Source organism: Pithys albifrons, chromosome 3 (genome assembly GCF_047495875.1).
Source record: "Pithys albifrons albifrons isolate INPA30051 chromosome 3, PitAlb_v1, whole genome shotgun sequence".
NCBI classification, from domain to species: domain Eukaryota; kingdom Metazoa; phylum Chordata; class Aves; order Passeriformes; family Thamnophilidae; genus Pithys; species Pithys albifrons.
In genome coordinates, this window is record NC_092460.1 from 17,322,107 (window position 1) to 17,349,816 (window position 27,710).

At 38.2% G+C, this 27,710-nt stretch overlaps 2 protein-coding genes across 8 annotated transcripts in view; one reads left to right on the forward strand and one right to left on the reverse strand.

The window, feature by feature from the left end:
* CACNA1D (calcium voltage-gated channel subunit alpha1 D) overlaps positions 1 to 9,614 on the forward strand; it is a 169,894-nt gene extending 160,280 nt beyond the window's left edge. For all 6 annotated transcript variants that reach the window (XM_071550761.1, XM_071550765.1, XM_071550760.1 and 3 more), the window contains 6 exons: positions 130 to 156; positions 1,032 to 1,181; positions 2,263 to 2,426; positions 5,239 to 5,360; positions 6,036 to 6,356; positions 7,310 to 9,614. In XM_071550761.1, coding sequence (XP_071406862.1) covers positions 130 to 156; positions 1,032 to 1,181; positions 2,263 to 2,426; positions 5,239 to 5,360; positions 6,036 to 6,356; positions 7,310 to 7,603 — 1,078 coding nt within the window. In that variant the 3' untranslated portion in view covers positions 7,604 to 9,614. The remainder of the gene's footprint in view (positions 1 to 129; positions 157 to 1,031; positions 1,182 to 2,262; positions 2,427 to 5,238; positions 5,361 to 6,035; positions 6,357 to 7,309) is intronic.
* CHDH (choline dehydrogenase) lies at positions 7,552 to 27,225 on the reverse strand. 2 transcript variants are annotated; one of them, XR_011697326.1, is made up of 9 exons: positions 26,709 to 27,225; positions 21,749 to 22,554; positions 21,193 to 21,344; positions 17,446 to 17,575; positions 16,621 to 16,755; positions 15,336 to 15,478; positions 14,449 to 14,551; positions 12,264 to 13,881; positions 7,552 to 8,146 (listed from the first exon to the last, which is right to left on the reverse strand). XR_011697326.1 is itself a non-coding variant. In XM_071550766.1 (8 exons), exons 2-8 carry the CDS (start codon positions 22,500 to 22,502, stop codon positions 13,463 to 13,465), a joined length of 1,836 nt encoding a protein of 611 aa, XP_071406867.1. In that variant the 5' UTR covers positions 22,503 to 22,554; positions 26,709 to 27,225; the 3' UTR covers positions 9,019 to 13,462. The 2 variants fall into 2 exon arrangements, 1 of the variants encoding a protein (XP_071406867.1); XM_071550766.1 differs by lacking the exon at positions 7,552 to 8,146 and having other exon boundaries at positions 9,019 to 13,881.
* Between the last annotated feature and the right edge of the window lie 485 nt (positions 27,226 to 27,710).

The window sequence follows — 27,710 nt, forward strand, 5'->3', positions numbered from 1 at the left end:
TAAAGTTTGAAAGTAGCAGTTTTCCTTAAACTGAAATTGTAGGTTACAGCACAGACATTATAATCACCAAAGAATTTCTCTGACTTGTTTTTAAAATATCTTTCTCATTTTCATGGCTCACCTGGATAGAACACGCTACTATGAAACGTATATTAGGTGAGTTGTTATTGTTCTGACATAATTGAAGAAGGCAAAGTAGATGTTCTTTCCTTTTTCTTTTTCTAATTAACTCTATGTCAATGCATATGCTTCATAAATTAAGTGACAATTTCTAAGTAAAATTTTCCACTGCTTTGTCAAGGATAAACTTTTGCTGAAGTTCAAAATTGTTCAGGTCCTTTTAAAAGTCCAGGCAGGGTTCTGCGGTTTTCAACAGGCTAAAGATCACACCTGATGATGGCCTTTGTTAAAAATTGATTTACAAAGACTGGAAAAACCACTGGAGTTTGCTTTGATAAATGTTAATGTGCACATTTCCCTTTACAGGGGACCCAAAATATTTCCTGGTCTTATGTCTGAATATTTTCCAAGGCAACTGTTAAAAATAGGATCTTATAGTTTTAGTTGAGGTGTATTGCTAAGTGGACATCCAGTGCTGATGTTAATGTTTAGGTCTGCATATCCTTTTCAGATTTTTCTTGGAATACCTTACTGAGAACTCATTAATATTTGAGCCATTTCACAAACTTCAGACATTCAAGAGAGGCTGTGTTTCTTCAAGTGACTGAATGCGTATTTTGTAAAAATATCTTAAATGTATTTGACTTCACTGAGCGTTCCCTTACTATTTAGTTCCCTGTTTGCACCATAAGGAAATAAAGGGAGGTCATGTATCAGTCATGTTCCAAACTGCACTGCTGTGCACTACTGGAACACCACAGTTTGAACTACTGAGATTTTAGTTAGATTTTTTGGGGTTTTTTTGTAGGCAGGGGGTTCCCTTTGGAAGCACATTAAAAGAACTGTGTATAAAATAAACAATATACAATTGATATAAATAGAAAAAAAAAGTATTTGCTTGCTACTTGCAGGTCTGACACTGGTGATGGGCGCCGACCTACTATTTGCCGTGAAGAACATGAAGTCCAAGACTATTGCAATGATGATCATTATTTGGGAGAACAGGAATATTTTAGTGGAGAAGAATATTATGAAGATGACAGTATGTTGTCAGGAAACAGGTGAGGTTTTTTTTTTTAACTAGGAAAAATATTTCAATAACAGATACTGTAGAGGCTTCACTAAACACACTTACACTGAAAACTCTCTCATGAAGTTAATACTCCATAGTTGCAGGTTAAGTGAAATGATGAGTAGGAATAGAGAGTGTACCAAAAATCTTTTGTTTGGCATCATATCCTGACTCCAGCAAAACTTCTGTACCAAATTCAAAGGAAGCACAAAGTTCCTTTGAACTGGTTATCAGTCTGGTAGTGCATAACCAAAGAATTGTTTCATTTATAAATAAAATTTCATGTATAATGGAAAATGGATCAAGTTCAGCTAGAGGGACTTCTGCTGGATAAATTCAATGACAAAAATAACGTCTATTTCTGTCAGTATTTTTTTTATTTTGAAGTCCAGCCTAGAACTAGAGGAATTTATTGCCATTTTATCTTAGATCCATAAGTGCATATGCACTTATGCTTCTCAAATACTGACTGTGTTCACCATCTGAATTTTGGCAAGATTGGCATCCTAATCTCTGTCTTGGGGGTTTGCATAAAAGCTAGGATTTGCATGAAAGCTAAATTTTACAGAATTCTCAGGTCACTATTTATTTTATATGATAATTAGAGTCAAATAACATCCTTCCAAGATGTGATTTTAAATGAGTAGTATCCAGAATGAAAAAGGTTTAAATCCATTCTCTGAATTTCTGTGCGCCCACACATTACCCAGGTTTCACAAGAGAGGATGGCAGCAGTAGAACAGAGTATTTATTTATTTTTTTAAGCAGTGTGCAACTGAGGTCTTACATTTCAGTCTGTACTGGTAAGAATAAATTCATTGAAAACAGAATTTGATAAAAATTTCACCTGAGAATTGACTATGTAACTTCACTAGTACAAAGGAGTATGCCCAATATCTGAAAATCATACAGAAACTGAATTTTAAAATTGAGTTGTGCAAATATATAATGTAGTGCATAATTATCTTGCTGGAGAAAGGGGAGACTTGAAAATCTTCTAGAAGAAAACTAATAGATCAATTTACAGAAACTTACTGAAATAACATTTTCTTATTGTATTTTAAATGCAGGCATATATATGATTACCACTGTAGATATCACTGCCATGACTCTGATTTTGAGAGACCAAAAGGTTACCATCACCCACATGGGTTTTTGGAGGAAGATGATTCACAGCTCTGTTATGATACAAAAAGATCTCCTAGGAGACGGCTGCTACCTCCAACACCACCACGTAAGTACATGAAGAAAAATTTGTTTGCAAATCTAGAATTATTGAAATACATTCAGACATGATCCAGTTTAAAAAGGTTTGTTTTTAACTTGGATTTCAAACATGACATTTCTTGATTACTTCTTCCAGTGGATTATTGTGTAGAGCAGAAATGCTTGTCTGTCTTGAGGGACTGGTCAGACAATCTATGGATTGTAACTTTCATCAGTCTTTCTAGTATTTCCTGCCTCAATCATCATTATAAACAATATAACCAATTTAATTATGGGTTTTGACTTGGTTTGATAAATGAACAAAGAGCAAGCCAGAATGCAGCAGTTTGCTGTGAAACTTTGAGCAGAGGGTTTCAATCCACGTGCCCTTTATTCACACCTACAAATATGCAGTGTTGCTGTGGATCAGTGCCATTGTCTCCCTAGTGACTCTAGGATAATTTCAAGGGAAAAGAGAACCAAGAGTGAGAAATAATGGTACTTTGCTTTGGCTTTTTCTTTCCTTAGTCTTGAAATGCCTTTAGCTTTTTAACATGCTTCACAAGTTGCTGTGAAAAATAAAAGTGTCCTTAGCTAAGCGTCTTATTTCAGATTCACATTGGTATTTTATTCTGCCATCTCAGGAACACTGCTTAATATTCTGTTTCTTCTGAGGGGAAAATGTTTCCATTTAAAGATTGATTTAGTATTATGAACAGAAATTTTTTTACATGTTTCTTTAATTTTCATTTATTCTTCTTCTTAGATCTTTCCCTTGGTTTCTCCTAATCTCAAGAACAATATTCCTTTATCTGCATTTCTACAAGCTCTCAAGCTTCCTATCTTGTAGTTCCATCTTTGTATGTTCCAGACCATACTGCAGAGATCAGCAGTGCTGATCCTCTGCTGAAACCAGGCACAGACTTAAGACTCTTGGACTTTGGTCTCTGACCTCTGACACTTTGTAGAGAGAAAGTACTTGGAGTGTCTCTTGAAGTGCAAAAGAAACTTCTTTTTAAGGCTGTTTTTGGTTGGTGCAAAAGAAACAACAGCCAGCTCTGTGCAGCTCGTGGTGTCCCTACGGACACTTCTACGTGGTGTGGTCTGCACAGCCACGTCTGTCACATGTCTTGGATGGTGCATCTCATCAGTGCCATCCAGGCCAGGCAACACAGGACCACATTTTATCTGCTCTAAGGTGGGCAATTGTCTTCCATTCTGATGATGGTAGGAGCTGGAGCCACAATCTCTTTTTCTGTGGAAGGATAACTGCAAGGACCCCACGAGTGGGAAAATGGGTTCAGTCCTCTCCTATTTCAGAGACTAAAGAAAATGCAGGCATAGATTTAAAAATGAGATCTTTCTACAGGGTCTTCTATTAGCAGAGGAGTTTTAAGCCAAAGAAAAAGACGAGAGACCTTGTATATCCATTCCATACATTCCAGGAGAACAACATTCTTGAAAAATTCCTCTCAGGTCTGCCCTTGAAAATGTTGGGAGGGGAGGGTTAAAGGCTTCCTCTAACTGCAGTCTTTGGCGTCCTGATAAAGTTTTAATGATGGAGTTTGGCAGACATTTCTTTAGAGGAAGTTACACTTTTTATTTCTCCTACTGAAGATTAGATAAATGAACTAGATAAGAGAGTATTTGATATCCTGGGATAGGAGGACCTGATTCTGATCTAAGTGGCATAAGGGCAATATAGGAAGTCCTTTGACTTTCACCAGTATAATGTCACAAGATAATGATCAGGCCTCCTGTCATAAACCCTTTGTTTAATATTCAGGAACACAGTTGAGAAATCTTAGAGGCTTGGTATCCAAGCAAATTTAAAAGAAGCTCAAATCTATTATTTGTATAACTAGTGTTTGACCTGGGGAAGAAGCCTTGATGTCCTCATATAAAGAAAGAAAGAAAAAGAGAAAAAATAAAGGGCCCTGCAGCACCCACTAAACAGGTTCTGCTGACATCTGTATTCAATCCATGTTAATGTAACATGCAGTGCCTTGACTGAGAACTGCAGTTAGTGAATTGAGCTCCATGTCAAGCTTTCTAGATGTTTTTGTACCAAACTCATCACCCAAGTATTTGAGTAGTTTCCGCAAGTGTACTGAGAAACTATTAAGATGTTCTTCTAGACTTATTTCTGCAGAGAGGCATGTGCAAATAAGTGTCTTCTTTTGGAGGAGGGGAGTTTTTTGGATGCTTTTTATTTATTTTGGTATGGGGACATTTAGCATGTTTGGATCAGTAACGAAGACTTGCATTTCCTGTATTTGAATTTACCATACAGATAATGGAAAGAGAGACTAAGTTTGCTTTCAGTGGATTGAATTACCTTCTGCAGATGCCTGTTTTAGTCCAATGGCTCTTTAAAGATCCTTGGTCATTAGTATCCAGTATTAAGTGTCTATGGCACTTAACTCTACCCTTCACAAAATTCTTGATGTTGGAAAAAAGATGCCAAGAATAGTGAGTAAAATTTTGTACCATTTCTTGGAACAGTCAGGTTCTTTCCAGTTTTCCACTATGACGCTTACAGCTGTGACGATGTATCTGGATTCCAGCTGCAGTTCAGCATCCATGCTTGCTTCACAGTGTTCTGCAGGATTTCACCAAGCCCAGCTGAAACATTTCCACATCAACCAAACATCTTAATTTAATTCAGATTTCTACTTTTTCTTCTCTAGCATTCGCATGAATATCAGTATGTAACACAACTTGTTTCTTACTGGAGGATCTGGTTTTTGTGTCATAGTTGGCTCACACTGGAATTCTGGAAATAATAAACTTTGAGGAAAAATGTTTTGTTTTCTTAATGAATTATGGTTTCCCTGTAGCACACAGACGATCTTCCTTTAACTTTGAATGCCTCCGCCGGCAAAGTAGCCAAGATGAGATACCACTTTCTCCTAATTTTCACCATCGCACTGCTCTACCACTTCATCTAATGCAACAACAGGTAAATGCAAACTCTTACTTAACTAATAATAAATCAGATCTTTCCAGCTTCTGTATTGTACTTCTGACTTTCATTATTTGAAACAATCTTAGTGTATTATGCTGTTTGCTGTGAGTGCCTCCTAGGCCACGTGTAGACTTTCAGTTGCTGGACACAAGGCTTCTCAAACACTGACCTGTGCAAAACCCTGAAAAGGAGCAGCCTTCCCCTTTGACTCTTTTAGTGTCCACAAAGGGTTGGGATGCCCTAAGGAATTTTGACCAGGACTGCATAATACAGCAGCTGCCTATTAATCTTTGCCTGTGTGGTTACTCAACTCTGTGAGAATTTGCAAATACCTCATACACATCTTCTGGGGCTCAGTACCCGGCTGGCAAATGCTGACAGCTTCCTATCCTGTCCTGGCAGGGCAGGAGGAATGTTTCTATGCCTTGCTTTCTTGAATATATTGAATAAGCAAAAAGATTTTGTGATATGAATAAAATGGGAAAAATACTCTTTTATCCCGTCAATTTACCAATTCAGTCCTGTTCCTGCTTTACATGGCTACTACACATCAGAAAACGTTAACTTTCCAGAGCTGCTGCTTGAAAAACTGAACTAACTGCTGAAATGAGGAATGAGTGTGACCAAGCATTTGAAATCACCAACTTCTGAAATTCTTCCCCTTACCAGGTCATGGCTGTGGCAGGTCTGGATTCCAGCAAAGCTCATAAACATTCACCAAGTCGCTCGACGCGTTCCTGGGCCACCCCACCTGCGACCCCTCCCAACAGGGACCGTACCCCGTACTACACCCCTCTGATCCAGGTGGACAGGGCTGACTCCACAGAGCACATGAACGGCAGCCTCCCTTCCCTGCACAGGAGCTCCTGGTACACAGATGACCCTGACATTTCCTACCGAACATTTACACCAGCCAATTTGACTGTACCCAATGACTTTAGGCATAAACACAGCGACAAGCAGAGGAGTGCAGACAGCCTGGTAGAAGCGGTGAGTATTGCAGGAACCTCTGAAGTGGCCAGGAGTGTCTGTCTGCTTGGTTTTTGTGTTAACTTTGAAAAGCACATAATTCAGTTCATAGTAGCTCTCTGAAAACTTGGTGGTTTCAGTTTTCTAGCCCCAAAATGTTTTTTTAGGTAGAGAGGGGGAACTTTCTCAGTGTTTTCATGTAGTGAAGGATTTCTGCTGAATCCAAATCTTAACATTAGTGAGAGATTAATCAGAGAACTGAAGATATTTCAGAATTTTGAAACGTAAGTTTTCTAGGTGAGGATCAGTTGTGTAGTCTCCTTCCACAATGGCAATAAGGAAGAGATGATGTATAAATTTGTTCTCTTCATTGTTTCTATTTTTGCAATAATCTGAGTAGAAAAATCAAAAACTCTATAAATCAGGGTACTAAATGCAGAGATGTGAATAATAACTACAAGGATTGATTTGTAGGTGTGCTAAAGAATGTTAAGAATTCCTTTATATTAAAAAAGATTTGAAGATAAAGAGCACTTCTGAATCATCATTATTGTTCTTGCTTCCATCCATCCCTTCCTTTCCATTGCTGTGAGCTAAACAATACATTTTGTTACAAGTTTTAGCACATGGGAATGAAACATCTCTTTTCCACGTACTCTATCCTACTGAGAACATAGAAAATTCTGTATTTCAGGCAATTGTTCTAGTTGCACCATCTGAGATGTATTAACCATATCAGCCTGATGATTCATGTTTATCAATGACTATTGCTAAATTTCTAGGGAAGTGTCAGATGTACTGCAAAATCAGTTACATTATCAGATACCTGACATAGTGTGCTTTGGACACTTTTGGTTGTAATGATTCAGCATGGGCTTTCTAGTGTTTTCCAGAAATGAGAAACTTTGTTATGATCAGTCTGTTCTTCTGTAATTCCATTGTGCGTGTCTCACTCTGTCTCCTTCATTTGCCAGGTACTTATATCCGAAGGCCTAGGAAGGTATGCAAAGGACCCTAAGTTTGTTTCTGCTACAAAACATGAGATTGCTGATGCGTGTGACATGACTATTGATGAGATGGAAAGTGCAGCAAGTAATCTTCTCAATGGAAATATTAGCAATGGGACCAATGGGGATATGTTTCCAATTTTAAGCAGACAGGATTATGAACTTCAAGATTTTGGTCCTGGCTACAGTGATGAAGAACCAGAAACGGGACGATATGAAGAAGACTTAGCTGATGAAATGATATGTATTACAAGTTTATAGTATTTAGCAAGGATAATGACAGAAATAACAGAAAATAACAGAAAAAGTGCCTCATAGTTCCAAGATGCTAGGCACTAGCTGGAGTGAATAAGTTTTGTATGAGGAAGCCATAACTAATAAATTTATTATCTCCAGGTTGCCGAAATGTGATCAGAGCTGCAGTATGTCAAGTCTCCTCCTGCAGAATCTTCACTTCCTCTGTAGGAATAAGGTTATTTTGAAACCAAGCAGATTGTGACAATCAGTTTTTTGAGGGCTAGAGCAGGATTCTGAGGTGTAATATCTTGCCTGTCTTTCAACCTTGTGCTGCTGTCCTTCATAGTAGAGCGGGATTTTGTCAGTGAAAATGTCTGTATAGGTCTGGCTCAGAACAGTGTGGGAAACAGCAACATGAGATGAGTGATGACAACCAATAATGTCATTACCTCAGTGCTCAATAGCATATCAGCTTCCCATTGCATATCCATTCTAACATTGTTCTCAAACTTGCCTCCTGATTTCATTTCTTAATGCTCTTCTAAGATACAGTTTGTCATGCTCTACCTGTTAGAGATTGTGAGAAAAAGAAGTTATATAAAGAATAATCTGTCATATGTAACATCAGTTTACATAGGAAAATATCATTCAGATAGTCTGTTTTATGACTATCACGTTAAGGGCAAAATATACTGGAATAATTGCATTCTTACTAATGCACTTGCAACCAGGTTATAGTAGAATTAGATAAGATAGTTTGCTAAAAATTATATAGTAGAAAATATTGTAAATTAATTGTAATATAAAATGATTTGTATTTGTAAAGAGATGTTCTATATTTTGTAATTATTGTACCGTAATTGAACTGCAGCAATATTTATGGACCCTGATTATTGTAACTCTCCACAGAATTCTAGATAGAAGTATTTTTACTTGGAATATATAGATCTATAGCATAAATATTTAAATAGAGCCACCTCTCAGTGTAAATCTCTTTTTGGGATAAAGTGTCAAGTTTGAACTTGGCAACAAAACAGATTTTTTTTTAATAATTGAGTCAAAAAATCTCTCTGCATAAGGGATGCACCGTTGACTACTTACAGTCGAATACTTGGAAAGGTAAAATATTTAAAGCTATTTCAACTTTTTTGACTGAAAAATAACCTCTAATTTTATTTTTGTATTAATCCCACCCCCCCCCCCAAAAAAAAAAAAAAACCAACAAATTAACAACTTGGCAAGTTCATGCCAGGCTATTACTGGTGATGAGACAATTAGTTTTGACAAAGTGTAATTCCTGCATACCCTAATTTGACACAAGAAGCATCTTGGCCAGAAAATGCTTCAGAGGTAAATGAAAGTGCTTTACTTCAGTACTACTTTCTCTGCTTGGAAAGAAAAGAAAGACAATAAACTGAATCTACACAGAACCAAAAACCTTGATATAAAAAGTATCCTATTTTATTGCCTCTACCTTTCTGTTGTTCTATGTGTAATATTTCAAAGATTTATTTTTATGCAATCAAGAGAGGGCTTCGATATTGTTCACAATGCAGTAAAACCCTGAAATGACTTTGAGGCTGAAATGTCCTTGGAGGATGATTAAAACACACTGAAAGCTACTGTCTATTTTGTTAGCACTGGATAACAATGACTTGTTCTAACAAGTTATCTTATCAGGTTTTACCTGTATTTCATATGCTAGATAGCAATCCAGTTCACATTTTTACAAATGTGATGTTTAAAACATGTCAATAAACATTTTGTATATAATGACAGTTTCCTATGGATAGCTTACAGACTTCCTCTGAAATCATTCTTATTTCAAATGCCAGGATAAGAACTTAAAGGTTTGTAAATTATTTCTTGACCTACATCATTTTGTATTAAAACAAATGCAAAATGTTCTTCAAAATAAAACTGTGTAATAATTTTATTATACTTGGGTGTCCTTTTACTAATATTTTTTCACAAAGAAGCTCCAAAGGTGAAATTCTGTTTGCATTGTTTGAAGAACGATGCCATACTTCAAACATCCCCTCCCAGTCTACAGTACCAGAGCATGCAAGTCTTATGAATGGTTGCTGTTAACCAGAAAAAGTAATAAAGAATTCAGAGTAGTCATATGAAAAAGGAGATTGGTACTTTCCTAGATACAGATCTATGGAAATAATTAGGAAAATTTGACCGTAGTCCCCTAAAACATCAATAAAGTTTTCATGCCTGCTGGAAACACTTGAGTAGGTTACCAGCAATAGTCACTTTGTAACACTGTCATAGTTTACAGGAAAACACTCTGGGAGCCCAAAATGGAGCTTTCTGGCTTTGGTATCTTGTGAAATAATGAGTAGCTTACAATGTTCCACCTACTGTGGCAACAGAAGTTAAACTTGAAAAAAAAAATTCCCAGACTCATATTTTGTCGAGCATAGACCTTCGACAGCACATCAGATTTGGCAGAATGAGATAAAAAATATGGGGTTTTATTTAATGATTTGTCCAAGGAAATAGAAAACAGTATGCTGACCTCACTATATTCTCTTGCTGTTAGTCCTTAGCCTTTAATGTGTTCATGAGAGACTCTTTATGGCAGATAAGCTATTTTATTAGAAAACTGTTTGCAAAAGTAAACAATGAGGGAAATTTAGTTTCAAACCATGTTCTACGTAGTTAATGGTTTAAGGGAGAATATATGAATATACGGAATACGAGTTCAATTTTACTAATAAGTCTATGGAAAAAATTAATATATGCACAATTACATGGTAATTAGCATTCTTAAAATACTGCCAATCATATTAAATAATCAATAGAGAAAAAGTAGAAGTTCTTCCAACAATTAAAGTGTATTTTATGAGTCTCCAAATTTGTTTATATATATGTAAGTAATGATTAAAAAATTAGTAAAGAATTAAACATTGTTAAGTATTTTACAGTGAAGTAAATTCACTGAAAAAAGTGAATCCACAAAATTTATTCATTTGAACACTAGGGTACTTTTGGAGCTTGGATGACAGAAGAATTGAGACTAAAGGTACAGTACTAAGATATCTTGTCTTCCCTCTACAGTGACTCTTCATTTAAACTATAATATAAAAGGTAAAGATTACTTTATTATTCCTCAAAATTTCTATGTTTATTTTGTAGAAAATGCATGTTCCAAGCCCACTTTACAGTTTTTCAGTATTTATATAGCTGCCCTATTTGGTTACAGATTAATTGAAATCCGACACTTTGAAAGGATTTTAAGTTGCCAAAGCATTAGAAGTTCTGGTGTACAAAACCCTTACATAAATTAAATAAAATGCACTTTGAAAAATACCACTATTTTCTGCTGCTTTTAAAAGCACTTCTCATATTAAGGCAACTTAAACTGAAATGTGTATGCAAATATATGTTTTTGGTCACTTTTCTTTCTTAATCTCCTTGTCCCCAGCCAGAGACCTCCAACTGTGTGAAGCATCTGCAGCAAGATATTCCCATGGAAATGCTGGTGCTCTCACTTGCAGAACTGTTGCTGGTTCAAGCTATACTGGCAGGTCTAGTAACTTCCAAATTCTTACATCAAACAGCTTTTGCAGTTAACTGCTTTTGAATACATGACATAATGTCTTCTGCTTTGTTATAGAAAAAATATGTCTGGGTAGAAATGGGAATAATCACACACTATTATTTTGTTAAATAAGTGAAACTCTGGAATTATCAGCCTGTGTTCTGCAATCCAGTGAGATGTAAGAGGTGGTTAATTTTAGGTAGCAGGCTGCCAGTTCTCCACAGGACGTTAGAGGATCTTGGACATGTTCTAAGTATCCCTTAGCAGACTTTGCTAAAAGTCAGAACAATTTTAACAGAAATTCAATATCAGCAGCCAGATATCAGCAGGAGAAACTAATGGTAAATTGGTGCTGCCTAAGGTTTCCTCAGGGGAACAAAACTTTAAGTGTTTCTACAGCACTGCATCAAAGGAATGTCATGAAGGAACCTCAACATTCTACAGCAGTGAGGCTGGAATTAGTAAAGCAACTGCAGTTCACAGCAATGAAAATATTTAGGTGTTTAGAAGGGAAGGAATCTACAAGGTCTCTATGGATGCAAGAAAAGATGATGATGTTCAGGAGAAATGCCTGATTATCTGATTATTCAGTGCAGCAATGTGTACCTGAACTAAGACGTAGTTTGGCGTGGATACCTTGCTATTTACTCATCTTTTTAGAGCTGACATAATGGCAGAGGACAGCTCTGTGTGTGTTCAGGGATAAGTTATGTAAGCCAGGGGCTAGTTATCCTTAGCACTTACATAATAACAATTCCCATCTTGCATGCCTAGAGTGGAAACCCATGTTGTAAATCTGCAAATGCAGGAACTTCAGTTTTCCATCGTGGCAAATTCCGTCCCCTCTCAACTGCACTGGACTGTGGTAAGTCTCCTGTACATATTACTCTGAGTATCCTAATTGTATGCCAAACCACACTAAGACAGTTACAGAATAAAGGCAAGTCTTAAAAGCACAGGTACTGAATAAAAAATATTTTCATTAAGAGGCACAGAAAATGCAGTCCATGCTTTCCTTAAACACACAGTTGCATCAGATGAACTCACTCTAACTCAGCTAATCAATCACCTATGATTTGAAATATATCTGTTCGTCCTCTCATTTCTGAAGAATGCATCAAAAGGGTTTACCTGTCTCCTTTTGGAGCAGAGTTCCCTCTTGTCATCTTCCATCTTCAGTGTTTTTGTTTGTCTTTGTGCAGACATTCTGTGAATCAAGTCCTTTCCCTCAGGTAACAGCAGGGCTTTCAATTACTGCCTTACAGTGAGGAGCACCAGGTGCAGTATCTGCCTCATACATCTGCAGTTGTCACTCCAGCCAACAGCTGAGTCAGCAAGGATTTTTACAATCTATTCAAATGGTGTCAAACTCCATTTTTTTCTGAAAAAAAGTTTATTCTGTTTCCCACCAAACTTAGGCTACAGAAACTTTTACTTTATAATTTGACATGATAAAATGGTACTACTAAATCAGCTTAAATTTTGAACAGAATTCTGCTGAGCTCATTGTAGAAAAAATTCCAGGTTTTTGTTAGATTTTTATAAATATTAGCTCCAGCGCTGCATTTTTTAGAAAAATAAGTTTCTGATATATACAATGTATGTATTCTTCCCAAATACTGTACAGTTAAGATGGCTCAGTATAATGAAATCCAACTTACAGTGAGGATTTCTAATCCGTAGTATTCCTCTCATAAAAACAATGTTTAACCAACTCTAAGGATATGCAGGTTTCCATTTTCCTACGAAGTCTGATACAAACTACTTTGGATTGTGAATATGAAATTGCATAAATTTACTTAACCATTCTTCACAGGATGTGGGAATAACTGATGTACTGTTCTCCTGAGTAACATTCTCACAGCAGTTAAAATCCTTCCTTTAAATAACAAAGCATGCCATAATGATTTTCAAGATACCACATGTTAGTCTCTTCCATTCCTCATGCAATTGCACAGTATTTCTGGCTTATGTGCACAATTGTCATTTAGAAACAGTTTCTCTTCAACAATAAGTTTGAATTTACCACAAAAGGTCATATTTAACTAAGCTCATGATTATTGGAGTGTCCTGCACAGGGTCAGGTGTTGGTCTTGATGAACTTGGTGGGTCCCTTCCACCTCAGCAGATTCTATGATTCTATTCTAAGGTAAGCAATTTAGGGCAGCTGATTAAAAAAAAAAAAAAGAAAAAGAAAAAGAAAAAAAAAGGTAGGTAGTCTAATAGGATATATAATTTTGTGTGATATTTGCCATGTTGGCATGTTCAGTATGACATACCCACATGCTCATCAAGCCTAAGTAGCAAAAGATATGAAAGGATGAAAATATTTATCTCTGTGTTTCTAAGGTCTTGGGTTTATATACAGGAACACTCTTCTCTTCAAGTGATGGAAGGCCCTTAATTATATCTGCAGCCTTCTCTGCTATCATGATAGTTGGGGCATTCAAATTTCCACTGACAACACTGGGCATTATTGAAGCATCTACTACTCTCAGGTTCTCAACACCAATGACTTTTGTTTGGGGATCAACTACAGCAGTGCTGTCTGAAGGCTGACCCATTTTGCAGGTGCAAGAAGGATGATAAGCACTATCAGCCTTCTGCCTTATAAAAGCATCTATTTCTTTGTCAGACTGAACGTGGCTTCCAGGTTGAATTTCAGGCCCACAAAATTTTTCCAAGGCTTTCTGAGCGAAGATCTCTCTGGTCAACTTGATGCACTGGCGAAATTCCCAAATATCTCTCTCTGTACAGAGAGAAAATAAGAACATTTTAAGCACAGCTTTAATTTAGCAATACATACAGAATGCATAAGAGAAATAAACCAGCATAGAAGATAAAAGGCTGGAGGGAAGATCTTACACTTATTGCCTTAATGAAGCAGAATTTTTTTCAGTCTCAGATATTCACATTCACTGTGAACAAAACTGTCACTTATATTGCACAAGCCCCAAAGGGAATAGGTGAGCTATGAGGAACTGCTCTTTATTGCTCTGCACCCACTGTGCAGCCAAGGCCCTTATTCTCAGCACAAAGAAGCAAACCAGATGCATTCCCTCCCAAGCAGAGGAGGGAGGAAACGAACAGCATGACACAGCAAATACTGGGAATTCTGTCTGCATCCCCACCAGGGAATTCTTTCTAGTTAATACAGTACTTTGGGAATCACCTCTTTTGATACTAGTTAACTTTTGTGAGTGAGAAGTAAGTACCAACCAACACTTCTGAAAGGGTACTTAGTGGATACAAAAATCTACCACTGAAACAGGTAGAAAATAAGTTGACATCAGAGCATGGAGAGGGCTGCATTTACCTGTTGACAGGTAGTTGGGCTCAATGATAGGGTGGTCATTTGGGTTTGTGCTCTTCAGCTTCAGCCAGCCCACACTTGTGCTCCTCATGGGCCCCACGTGGACCTGCAACATCCATGCTATTCTCATGACACAGTCCCACCAGTCATGGTTCCAAGTTCAGTCTGATTTTTTTTTTGTAATTTAGACAGACTTTACAAATTATGCAAATGTAAATGTTAAACACAGATAATGGAAAATACCACTGAACATTTTTCCATTATATATATATAGTAAATGTATTCTAAAAGGGGAAGAAAATATCAACTCACAGCTGTTCTTTTAATTTAAAATACAATCATTCCAACTTAGTAGTAGCAAAGCAGTCTAATACAATCAGCAGCTGGACCAAATTACTATCACCCCTGAAGAAAAGAGATTGGCAAGAAGAAACATGTACAATCAGTGACAGTTTCCCAGAATTAGCACAGACTTTTGATTCAAGATCATAGCCTAAAATGGGGCTTTGTTTGATGACAGTTAATACAGTTTCATTTAAACCTTTGTCTAAACTGCAGTGCAACAGGGAACACCTTATTTTGGTTTTGAACAGCACCTAGCACAGTGTTATTCTAATCAACAGCACTATGGCACTTTAGTAGTGCAAATACTTAAACAGCAATTCAATACTTGTCTATTTTCCCAGAGATAAAAAGTAACATAATTTTGGTAGCAGTATCAAATAACAATCTTGTGGGTTTTCCCCAGTGTAGGAGGTTAAGCCAACCCTTTGGATTATACTGAACACAGCATTTTTCAATATGTAGCCAAATTATCAGTACTTACAACGGAATGTAGGCCTCCCTGCTAATGGCTACAAGACATTACTGGAGCATGTTCTTCAACTCACCTGGTAAGCTTCCATTGTGGAAGCAACTCGACCATGATCAATCACCTGAGAAGGAAGGAAGTGGAACTGAATATCAGGGTGAGGAACCCCTGGCTCGCTTCGGATGAAACCACCAGATTCTAAATGGGCAGTGGCTCCCTGACCTAGAGAGTGTAAATGAGTGAGAAGATATCATTAAAAGATCTCAGAAGAACAAAAAATTGACTTCTTTTTAATCCTGAGTTCCGCTACTGTGAATAATTTATAGATACAGTATCAATTACAAGGCACGCAAAGCCATTATGAGTAGCTTGTAATTTAAGCAATGTCCATCACTTTCATCTGCTTTTTAATCACTAGATAACTGTAAACATGCATAACTTTGGAATCCTGCTTATTTGAGAGCAGGATGTTGCAGTTATCTCACTAACTGGCAGGCTCTGCTAACTCCAGTAGCAGATTTGGTCTCAGGGTCCACAGGTGTGGAGCGAGCTGCCTGCAGCATCCTGATATTCCTGCTCTGGATGCTCCAGGATGTGCAGTACAGTTATCCCATCAGTCACACGTAACAGGCAGAGCCAACCACAGTGCTTGCCCTGAAGGGAAAGATGAACAGCCTGCAATGTATCTCATATTATGTGATTTCCTAATCTGTGTATAACCATAGGTTAGCCTTTAATATTTACTTGCATGGTAAAAAGCCACATATACTCAGTGTCAGTTGTCAAATACTAACATAATGATTCAGCAAGTGATGAAGAAAGACCTTGACTTTGGCCAACCTGTTTTATTGATATCAAGGACTGTGTTTACAGATTCTTTTTAAGGTACAGCTTCCAGCTGAGTGTCATTTTAATGAAAATCAGTTTAGATTTACTTGCAGGCCTAAAGGATTCTGATCAGAACAACAAACAAATCCCTTTGGGACAATTATACAGGAAGCTTAATTCAGTTCAACAATATGTTTTATTGATGTTACATTGATTTCAAATGAAAAATTTTCTTCATTTTTTTAGAATAGCTCTTCTCATAAGCACTGATTTTCTAAATGTAGACTTTTTCTTTGGATGAGACATAGAAATATTAAAAATTGTGTATAATAACCTCCCTCAATACCTAAGATATAACTTTAAAATATTCTGATTTAAAAAAAAAAAAAGAAATAGTTCAAGTCCATTTGTGCATTCCCCTTACTTCCCAGAGCATGAAAACAATTATATATCAAGGCTCCCAAACTATGAAATTCATGGATGAAGTGCTGCAATAATTCTAAATGGTAGAATGATTGCATACTTTGTTTTCATACCTGTAAATTTCCAAAGCCATTCTAGACCAATCCTCAGCATGTTAAGTGGCTTTTGTGCACTGTACAGAGTGATAGGCTTGGTGCACTTATGCTGGACATACACTTCTAAATGATCTTGAAGGTTCTGGCCCACTCCTGGTGGGAGAAAAAAGAGGGAGGGGGGAGAAGAAAAGTGTGAGGGGGAGTTATTTCACATATAACAATTACACATCATGTTTGCAACCAAAAAGCAGCATAAATGGGAACTAAACTAACCTCTTACAAGGGCAGTGGTGACTAAGACCAAGACCATGAGTCATATCAGCCTTTTGCTCATGTCAGAATAAGGTTTTACATAAGCATAGCATAACTAGAATGAAAATAGAAAGTTAAATGGCAGATACATTACTTGTTCTAAAATTGCCTGAAATTATTTTTAAATACAGTATTAACTTCCTTAGTTTTAAGGAAAAGTTCATCTTATTCCCTCTATATTGGAATATTTAAGGCAGTGGGAGTTTATACAATCTGTTTTGGATCAAAACTCATTCAAAATTCTTAGTTATAAGTATGCTGCTTAATGCAAAAATATGCCTTCAGAAAGGCATTTTTCACTACCAAAAGTAGTGAAGAAAGTGTAGGAGTTTGTTGCTCAGTTCTAAAATCAATGCATGTTTCCAGTGATTTGTTTAAAATCAATGCATTTTTCCACAGATTTGTAACAAACACATTTCAGTCCACACAACCTGACATAAAGAAAACTGAATTTCATGATTCATTTTATTTAATGATCATTGAATTGTATCCATAGGAAGATGAAAGCTTAAAAGAAATGAAAAAAATTACCAGGAAGATGACAAACAACAGGGATCCCAAGTTTTTTTAGATCATCTGCATTTCCAATTCCAGACAACATAAGCAGCTGTGGAGAATTTATGGCACCTCCACTTAAAATAACTTCCTTATTGGCAAAAACCTAAAAGGAAATAAGCACAAAGGCCCTAAGATTATTAAGCCTGAGCTGACTGAAAGCAACGTCAAGAGCTTCTGTTTGGATATGCTGTTCTGATCCAGATTAGACACACTTCCCTCTCATTTTCCTCATCCTAAATGTATTCCTATCTTGCAAGAAGTTGCTGCAGAGAGAAATAACCAAGCGTTCGCTTTGATCATTTCTGCATTTATTCCCATCTTTGCAATCCTTTCAAACTGGATGGCACATAAACATTGAGCTTAGCCAGTACCATGGCTGCAAATAAACTCCTGTCCTACTTGCCAGGAAAAAAGTACCTGTGACACTCAGATCAGTCAGTTAAGCTTCTCTTCCATTTCCAATAACCACTTGTAAATTAAAACTGAAACTCCTTAGGAAGATCTTGAATTTAGAGACATGCTAGCTCAAAAATTCTCAAGAGCTTATTCTCTTAATTCAACCAAGACTAATGTTTGGTTTCCTAGCTCGTTGTAGTCCTCAGAAGCTCCTCAATCACTGAAGTGCTGTAGAGAATACTGTCTGCAGAAATGTGTCTAATTCTATTTTGCTGACACACTTTTCATCAAACAGTTTGGTCTGATCCCTGAGCTGGTCATGACATAGGCTGCTAAACTATTCCTCTGGCTTGGGCTGCATTTTCTGTGCTGTACAGGTCTTTACCTAAAACATTCTCTGCAAGTATTTTGGCACATCATCTTTCCAAGGATTCTGCCTCATTTATCAATAATAAAATCCTTGTCTGTGTCTTTTTTATCTGGAGTCTACCTCTTTATTGTTGCCACATGTCTTAAATACAGGCTCAGAACGAGCCCTCTCAGTACTTTACCCTGTTAAAACTTGTGTGGAGTAAGAAAATATTGGCACTTTTCCCTGTCCTTAAGAAAGAAGAACTACACCACAGAAGAAACAAAAAACATGCAACTATTTATATTTAAAGAAAATTCTAATGCTACCTAAGCTAGCCCAATGTGTTAAAGCAATACATGTTTGCAAAAGTAATACCACAACATTTACCCATGAATTCTAATATATCACTGTGGCCACAGTGAGGACAGAGTAGGTGACACACACAATTATACCCCTGAGCTTCTTCTCATTACCAAGCAAATCCCATGAGAGGTCAAGGAAACATACAGGCTTCCCAGGGAAGTGGTGGAGTCATCATCCCAGGAAGTGATCAAAAAATGAGGACACATGGCACTTTGTGATATGGTTTAGTGGGCAAGGGGTACTCAGCTGAAGGTTGGACTTGATCTTGGAGGTCTTTTCCAACTTTAATTCTATGTGGTATTGCTCATCTGAATTTTCCACCTTCATAAATGGAAGGTGCTCTTATAAGTAGCTGCCTGGTTTTATTTTAGGTAAGACATTTAACTTCTAAGGCGACATTAAAAAGTGCTGTTTTCCCTGTAGTATGCAATGTTACAATTAGCATGGAAGGCATATTAACTTGAAGAAATTCTATCCTTTTTGAATGACACCTCAGCTATACAGAATAATGGTAAGATTGTTGCTGGAGTAAGATCAAAATGTAGTAAGAAGAAAGAGTTTAATAAATTATTTTGCACTCTTTATCTGATATTGCCAATGGATGGCCAGTGCTGCTATTTTTTGTTTGTTATTGTTTTGCTCAGGGCAATCATCAGTATAGTAAGACTAATACAGAGCATGTATATGTCTGCTAAATCAATACTTAGATCTGTATTTTGCATGTTATACAAATATAAATTATTTACATATTCTATGGAACACGCAAAACTGCTACCAGTTTGTTCCAAGTGCCATTCAAATGATGTTTGTTCAGTCTAAAGTCACTGCAAAGTCAGCACTGCAGTTATTGGTAGCCCACACAGTCTTTCATGGTGATTGAAGTTACGATGCTAAGAGGAAAAACTGACTTTGATAAATTTTTGGGGGGTTATTTAGTCTATGACACATTTTAATCCTTTAATATATTATTTTCTGCTAGATTCTGAACTGAGAAACTCCAGGAAATCTACCTTCCTGCTTTTCTCAGAGGGCTTTCTGGAATCCTGGGAGTTCTCTAGGACCCCAGCCTCTAGTGAAATAACAAGTCACTGGCCTGTGAACAGGTTTTGAATCATGCTTGAGGCAGGTTTTGGTGATCTTTTGACTTTGCTGATGACTGACATAAAAGAGATCCCATCTAAAATGGACTGTAAAACCAGAAACGCTTTAATGTAATCAGGTGTTTCATCTTGATGTTTGTAATGTAATAAAACTACTAGCTTTTCTATCCTGACAGGTATAAAATTTTACAGAAGGTAAGAGACAAATCCTGCAGTTGTGATACTGTGGGGGGAAAAGAAAGGAAAAGAATGACTTTGAAGGTGTACTTTGTATAATCGATGCTAAATATATATAATTCACTATGTATAATTCATACACATATTAATATGTATGAACATTCATAGCAATTAAAGAATTAAGAAATTTTGCAATTAAATGGTCCATTATTCAAAAAGTCTTTGATCATATGTAATTAAGTTTCCAAGACTTTCTTTAGCAAAGTTAATAATGGCACAGGAACAGCAATTAGAGAAACTGCACATACATTTGACGGCTCATGAAATCAATTAAATGTTCTGCAACTTTTGTTTTACATTGTTAAAGCTATTATCATTACCAATCCACTTGCACAACAACAGATTTGTTCTGTGCATTAGAAAATGAAAGAATAGATAGTTTATTACTGCATTTTAACTTTTAGCAGGTGTTCAGTCACAGAACAATTGTCTGCTGAGTTTTATAGGACTTACTGAACTCAAACCATTAAAATTTATACTCTACTCTCTCTAGGATATTATTATTACACTTTTTAATTGTTTTATAATTGTTTATGACTAAATATCTTAGGTTATTAGCATACAACACCCTTTTAGGCAATATCCTAGTTACACACTCCATAACCAGCTGTTCAGAAAAGTAAGGATGTTTTAGATCTTACAGAAGTCAATGGATTGAAAGTGGCATAAAATGAACTGATTCTCCACAGAGTTAAGTTGCAATGGCAATTCCAGCTTCCTCCCACACAATTACATGTTCAGTGGAAGTTGGACTAAGACTGAAAAACACACATTTCCAACCATAAGGCAAGTTTCATCATTAAGTTTCATCATTATTATCTCATGTTTCATCTCTTTATTATCTCAATACATAATGGTAAAGTAGAAATGATTGACTCCTTATTTAACCCTTTAGCCATTCAGATTTTCGTGTCTGAATTTTACATTTTCCAATGGCAGAACATCATTTTCAGAATTATTTTTCAGAAATATCAGCATTGCAGCACACTGGTCAATATGCTGAGACAGTGCATGATTGCACCATAGGTTCCAGTCAGACATCTTACACAACACTCTTGTGTAACATCAAGTTATGACTAGTCTCCTTAGTACTGAGAGATGGAAATATGATGGAGAATTTAATCTCTAAATCAATACAACTGAAATATCACCTACTGCAAAACACTGACAAGGAGTCATATACTGGTGCCACTTTTAATAAAAGTTTGTTTTAAACAAAATTAATTTTGCTTGGACTCATACCTTTCAAACTGGAAAATAAAAATCTCTTACCTTTTTCCTTTGCCCATTTTTCATATACTCAACACCAATGCATTTTGTTCCTTGAAACAAGATTTTTGTTACAAGTGTCTTCTCTGCAACTGACAAATTGGGGCGTGATATGGCTGGGCGAAGATAAGCACTAGCTGTGCTCCATCTTTGACCTACAATGTATATTTGCATTAAACATCAAAATAATCATGCTCAGTATTCACCAGATTTTCGCCAATTACCACCAGGTTGTTTACAGAGGGCAAGCCCTCACAGGCATTATCAATTCAAGGCAAATATGATTTGAAATAATAACTAAGGATTTTATTTTAACATAACAAATCTCACAGTTACATGGTTTAACTGTGAATCAAGACTTGCCTGCCATTGCAATGTTCCATGAAATGGACACTAGACTGATAGTGAGCTGGTGTGACATGAACAGGCTGTAAACACTGTAATCTAAACACACCATTGGCATTCAGTGTAGCTTATATGTCCATATTCCAAAATTATTTCACAAGTACCACTGATGGCTCAGAAACAGAAGTCACTTATGGACCCCATTATGATTTACCTTGGTGTATAGTCATGTCCATCCAGCCAAATCCTTCTTGCTGATAGCCATTCATGTCATCTGTGAAGGGATACCCAGCTTGTTGTGTTGCTTCCAGGAATGCTTGATGAAGAGGATGGTTTGTTTTCCCTCTTGACACATGAAGGGGTCCATTTCCACCTCTGTACCGGTCTGGCCCCAATTCATGTGTCTGTGCCTTCTTAAAATATGGCAAGCAGTGTTCATAGTCCCATCCTGTAGCCCCTTCCCTGCTCCATCTGTTATAATCTTCTGCATGCCCACGGATGTAAACCATGGCATTGAGGGAAGAGGAGCCACCCCACACTCTTCCTCTGGGCCAGTACATGACCCGATTGTCCACGTGCTTTTGTGGTGTTGTGTGGTAATACCAGTTATATTTCTCATCACAGAGGTTGTATGTTAATGCAGCAGGCATGTGAATCTTCCACATCAGTCTTTTACTGCCTAGAAAGGTGTCTTTAGGGCCTGCTTCCAAAAGTAGCACTGTACTGAGAGGGTCTTCTGTCAGTCTGTTGGCTAATACACACCCTGCTGATCCAGCTCCAACAATGACATAGTTATAAGAGTTTGCCTTTTTGGAACTAAGTTGAGAAGATGCACGTGAAATTTTGAGTTGTTGTTCGGTGATGCCCAATATGCTCTTTGATGTGTGTGCTTTAAACAGGTTTCCCGTTACCTTGAACATCTGACTTACAGGACTGCACCATTTAGCTCCTTTCATTAAGTATGACATTTCTACTGTTAGTATCAGTTTTGCAGAATTTCTAATAAAAATCCAGTTTCACCTTGGAAAAACAAACAAAAACACTAATTAAGATGTAAGTATTACTACCTCTAAAATGTCAATCATTTTCAGGCAACACTTTACACATTCTCATTATTCAAAAAGTTAACAACAATGTGAAGAAATGAATAAGCATTTACTCTGAAATTTGCTGTCTTACTATCCTTTTAATGCAGTCTATGCATCAGTCAAATGGTGTACTATTGTGTATTATATATGCAGTCTGGTTTTAATTTGCTCCTGGTTCCTGAGATAGATATATGATGGACATTTTCAAGTATTTTCCAAATCCATAAAGTGTAGAAACCTTTGCTTACCTTGCAGTCTCTCTCCACCCACCTCTAATAGGAAAGATTATAGGAAAAACAACAATTTCACAATCTTCTCTCTAAGTTTTTGACAGACAGTGGTATCTCAAGAGCCAATTTACAATGGAAATGATGAGTATTTTCATTGCACGTTCTGCCAGACTCATCTAGTACAATGTCTCTACAAAACAAATGGATGACAGTGAAACTCATTTCCAGCTATTCCTAAGGTGAAAACCTGCTGGATTTGGAGACATGTCTCAACACAGGCAAAGGCACAATCTGTACATCTCTGGCTTTCTACCTTACTACTAAACCCAGATTCTTCAGGAATTCTCCAAGTACAGCTACAATCCAGCACCACCAGATCCTCAGGCTGAGTAGGAATGGCAAGCTTTTTACCTTCAGAGAAGCCCATGAGCCTTGCAAGCAACACAGGTTTAGCTCTGTGCTGCACTGGTTCAGGCAGAGGGACTCAACACAAGATTTTCACAGCTTGTGTGTCACAGAGGCTGATGTGCTGGCCAGTCAAAAAGGTTTCCCTTGCTCTCTCCCCTGGAAACCATTCCTTTTGGTATAAACAGTGAAAAGGGATAACTTTATGTTGTAAACAGTATTTCTCCCTGGCCCATGACTTCTGTCTAAGCTATTGCTGGGAATTCTGGACATAGCAGCTTATCCAGAGGCTATTCCACTGTAATGCACTGCCCAGCTGAAAGATATAAGCAAACCTTTTCCTGAAATACATTGAATACTGTATTATGTTTGTGAAATAACATTTTTCAGAAATTAGTTATGTTGTTAATGTTGATTTTCACACATTCGACTTTCACAGTTATCCAATATTTTGTAGTATAAAAACTTTTTTCTTTTTAAATGCTTGGGGGTTTTTCACTAAAGGAAAACACACCTTAATTAATCATTGAAATAATTGCTTTTTTCTTACTAAAAGGTGGAAGAGAGCAGCCCATACTTCTTTTCTTGGCTGAAACTCCAGAGTGTAAAGTTTTTGAGAGCATACATAAGCTCTTAAGGCCCAACTCTGTAGCAAAATGAGATGTAAGTTTGCTGATAAATGTTAGAAGTTTTCCATGATCGATTATACACAATTTTATGTACAATCTCATATGCTAAAGTATGTTTCTTTAACTCTTGGGGAACAGATGGGGAGAGGCATACACCTGACTCTTAGGAAAACTTGTAATAGGCTGCACAAACCCTCAAACATCTAGAAAATTAACAGCCAACCATGGAGAGCAGTTTGCTCTGTAAAGAAAAAAAATGATGCTGGGGATATGTCTGAGCCTAAAGTTCACACAGGGGATTCTCACATGGCTAATGCAAAATTGAGCCCAGCTGAAGGTGGGGGTGTGTAATTTTTTTGGCAGGTGGAGACCATTAAAGGACTGTATCTTGAAGAAGCTTTGTCCTGTGATGCAGCAGAGGAGGATACAAAGGTAGAGAGGTTTTTCCTTGGTTTGTTTCTCATGAAGAGTTTTGAAGTACTGATGTTCAATATGTAAAACTGATGTGTCACAGGACTTTATTGATTCAGGAACAGCAGGTTGATGATGGGGTTGGTAGAATATGGGCCTGGGCAATCTGAGAAAGATACTCTATCCCTATAATGTGAGTTATTTCTGTTTTTCTGGTGGAAGTAAACACTCAGGTTTTGGTCCTACAGAAGATTAACCCTTATTATTTAGACAAGTAGGGCTCACAGACTCTGCAGCAACTGCTGGCTGGCTATTTTGGCATCTCTAAAGCCATCAAATATTACCATGCTTCCAAAACACAATGCTGGTTGTTAATCCTGCAACCTACCCAGTCCTGGGCTAAGGGTAGATTCTCCAAAATCCCTGAAATCATGTTCAGTCAGGGACTGACCTACTCTGGCAGTGCTGGAGGCTGCAGTTTCACAGTTTGCTACAGCATCAGCAGTGGCTACTGAGCTCCCAAAAATGCTCTCTGAAGTGACACTCCAGCAACAGCAGTGATGTGACAGGACTAAATGTTTGTGTCTTGCCTCATGCCAGAACCGTAACACTGAAGTCTAGACCCTTTTAAAAGCTTTTTTGCTTAAGAGCCTCTCACAAATATAGGCTTTGAAACTCAAAACAATTCAACATTTTATTGAAGAGGTTGGTATCAAGGACTGAGATAATCAAGTCCTGAAATTGGAACATAATGATATTTCTCTCTGAAATAATGTATGAAGTACTATGAGAATGCGTGGGTTAATCACAGTTCAAGTTCTTCTGTAGAAGAGAGTCTTGTGGAATCTGGCAGAACAAAAGAACATCGGTGAAAAAGTAACCAAGTAATATTTTGAGGCTGAGCACCTTTGCACTCAATTTTCCTTTAGTTTTATCTGGCTTTGGATTTTGGTTTTGGTTTGGTTTTCTCTTTTCCTTTGCACTGAAGTGTTGATACTTACTAACAACAAAAAGTTGTCTTTTGGGCCTTACTGAGTATCACTGCATATCTTTATCTGCATTCCCCCATATCAGGACCTCTTTATGAACATCTGGTAAGATGTTCCTCAGGAATCAGTGAACAGACTTGTTGTAATCCATAGGGCAGCAACATAAAATACATTCCCTGTATTGCAGAAGAGTTTCAAAATTTGGAGTTCATTTAAAAAAAGTTTTTGTTTACAGGTGTTGCTATTAAGTAGTGCCTATAGATGGTGGTCTTACAAGACTGAAGAGAGTAGAAGCATCTCGGCAGGAAAACTTTCTTGCTACAATTTAATAATGTACTTAATCTGGCACTGGTTAGCTAGAAACAGACAATGGAGCTTTTGTCTCCTTGCATCATTGTAACACATTTCTGAATACAGTATCAGGCTGATGTACTCCATGACTTCATGGATACATACTGTTGATACTCTACAGATTTCTCTAAGGAACAATGATGCTGTAAAACGTAAACAGTGTGTTCACTTTTTCCTTCTCTCTCTTTTTTTTTTTTTGTTTATTTTTGGTTGCTTGGGTATTGTGGAGTTTTGATGGTTTAGTTTATTTGTTTTGTTTTACATCTAATGGAACAAAACTGACAGAATAACATTTAAGAGCACTTTTATCTTGCAAAGGGTGAGTTGGGAGTGAACTCAGTCAGCACTGTCCTGGCCATAACATTCAAGTGACTTTGAGAGTCAGTGTGTAGATGATTCACAAACTTCTGTTCTTTTAACTTCTGAAGTGCAGGGGTCAAAAAGCAAGCAATTCCGCTTTAGTATAAATCCAGCAATACATATGTGGATTGAATGGATTAAAACACTAGTTTCAATGCACAATTCCAGCATACATATGTGGATTGAATGGATTGAAACACTAGTTTCAGTGCACAATTCCACATCCACTCTCTACATGTGGTCCCTCTGCATAAGCACTGTCCTACCCCAGTTCTTCTAAACCGATCCTGAAACAAAGAGGGTCACTGTGTCTGAAACTTTACTCCCTGTCCTATTTTGACAGAGCCAAAACACAAATATTCTCTCTGGCAGATGTAGAATATGACCCTCTGTCAGAGATGTTCACAGCATGGACAACACTCGATGTAGCAGAACAATGGGACCTTGTCAGGGTATTTACCCCTCATGGCACCGGCAAATCCTGTCAGGCCAGATTGTGGAAGGCACAGGAGGAACAGCTCCTCTGGTAAAAGCAGCTCTTGCGCTTTGTTTGCTTGTTTTTCCCTGTAGAAGGCTATCTAACACCGCTTAAATTGATCTGCTGTGGGAATGTTTTGGACTAAATTTCCTGCTAGATACAAAGTTCATTCACTTACCAAAACTTTGTGGTAAGCTTCCATTCCACGGTTGGAGCCGTGCAAGCCCACTTACCTCACCTCTTCCTCCCCAGAACAAGCGTGTTCGGCCGCTGCGAGCTCCGCCGGGTCTGCGGCTGCCGGGACCCCTCTCTGGGCGCTCCTGCACCGCTGGGGCCGGGGCCGCCCGAAGAGGAGGGAGTCCGCGCGTCTGTCCCGCAGGATAGGGCGCCCACAGGACACGGTTTAGTCCCTCCCTGTCGCGGAGGCCACTCGTGTGTGGGTCTGCCTGCGGCCGTGGAGCAGCGGGGCCGCGCCGCCGACCCTCGGGCGGGGCACGGAGGGGTTGTCCCTGCGAGAGCTGGGGCCGCCGCTGGGGGGGCGCGGAGCAGGGACGGGCTGCGGCAGCGGAGAGGTCTGCGGGGAGGCAGGGCAGGACGGCAGAGGGGACTTCCCTCCGGAACGCACCCTTTGGCCGCTGCAGAGGATGTGTCAGAGCGGCTTCGTGCCGCCTCCTAAGCGGCCGGAGCGGGCCGAAGTCCGGGGCCTCGCCCATCCCACTGTAGTGCCCGGGCCGGATCTCCACGGGACAAGGCCGGGACAGCTTCGCTCGCGGGACTCCTCCCTGGGACTCCTTTCCTGGGAGCGCTCCAGCTTTTTCACCCCACCCCTAGTGGGGTGGACAAAAAGCCTTTTTGTTTTGGGTTTGTGTTGTTGGTTTGGGTTTTTTCCCCTTAAATCAATACGTGGTTTTGCTTTTTAAAGCAAACATCTTCGACAGCATTGTTACCTCGGCTAGGAACCCACTTTCCCACAGGAGCGTTGGGAGCTGCAACGCTGCTCGAGGAGAAGGGGAAGCTCCAGGTAGCGATGGGGCGAGCAGCCCCTGCTCTGCCCGCCGTGCCCCGGTCCCGGCCCCGCCTCTCCCCCCAGCCCTGATAGGGGCTGTCTGTGTGTGAGCTGTAGGCAGAGTGCTCGAGGGCAGCCTGTGAAAGATGAGCTGAACCTTGCAGTTCAAGGCTTTATTTGCGATCCTTGCCCGTGCAATGCATGTTTTCAGAACACCTTGGTTTGGAAG

Bases quoted from the DNA above. Each gene is read 5' to 3' on its own strand.
- CHDH (XM_071550766.1), bottom strand. From the start codon at position 22,502: ATGTCATACTTAATGAAAGGAGCTAAATGGTGCAGTCCTGTAAGTCAG. The intron at 15,479-16,620 runs GTATGAAAACAA...TACACTCTCTAG, and splicing joins ATGGCTTTGGAAATTTACAG to GTCAGGGAGCCACTGCCCAT. The intron at 13,882-14,448 runs GTAAATGCAGCC...CTCTCTGTACAG, and splicing joins GCCCAACTACCTGTCAACAG to AGAGAGATATTTGGGAATTT.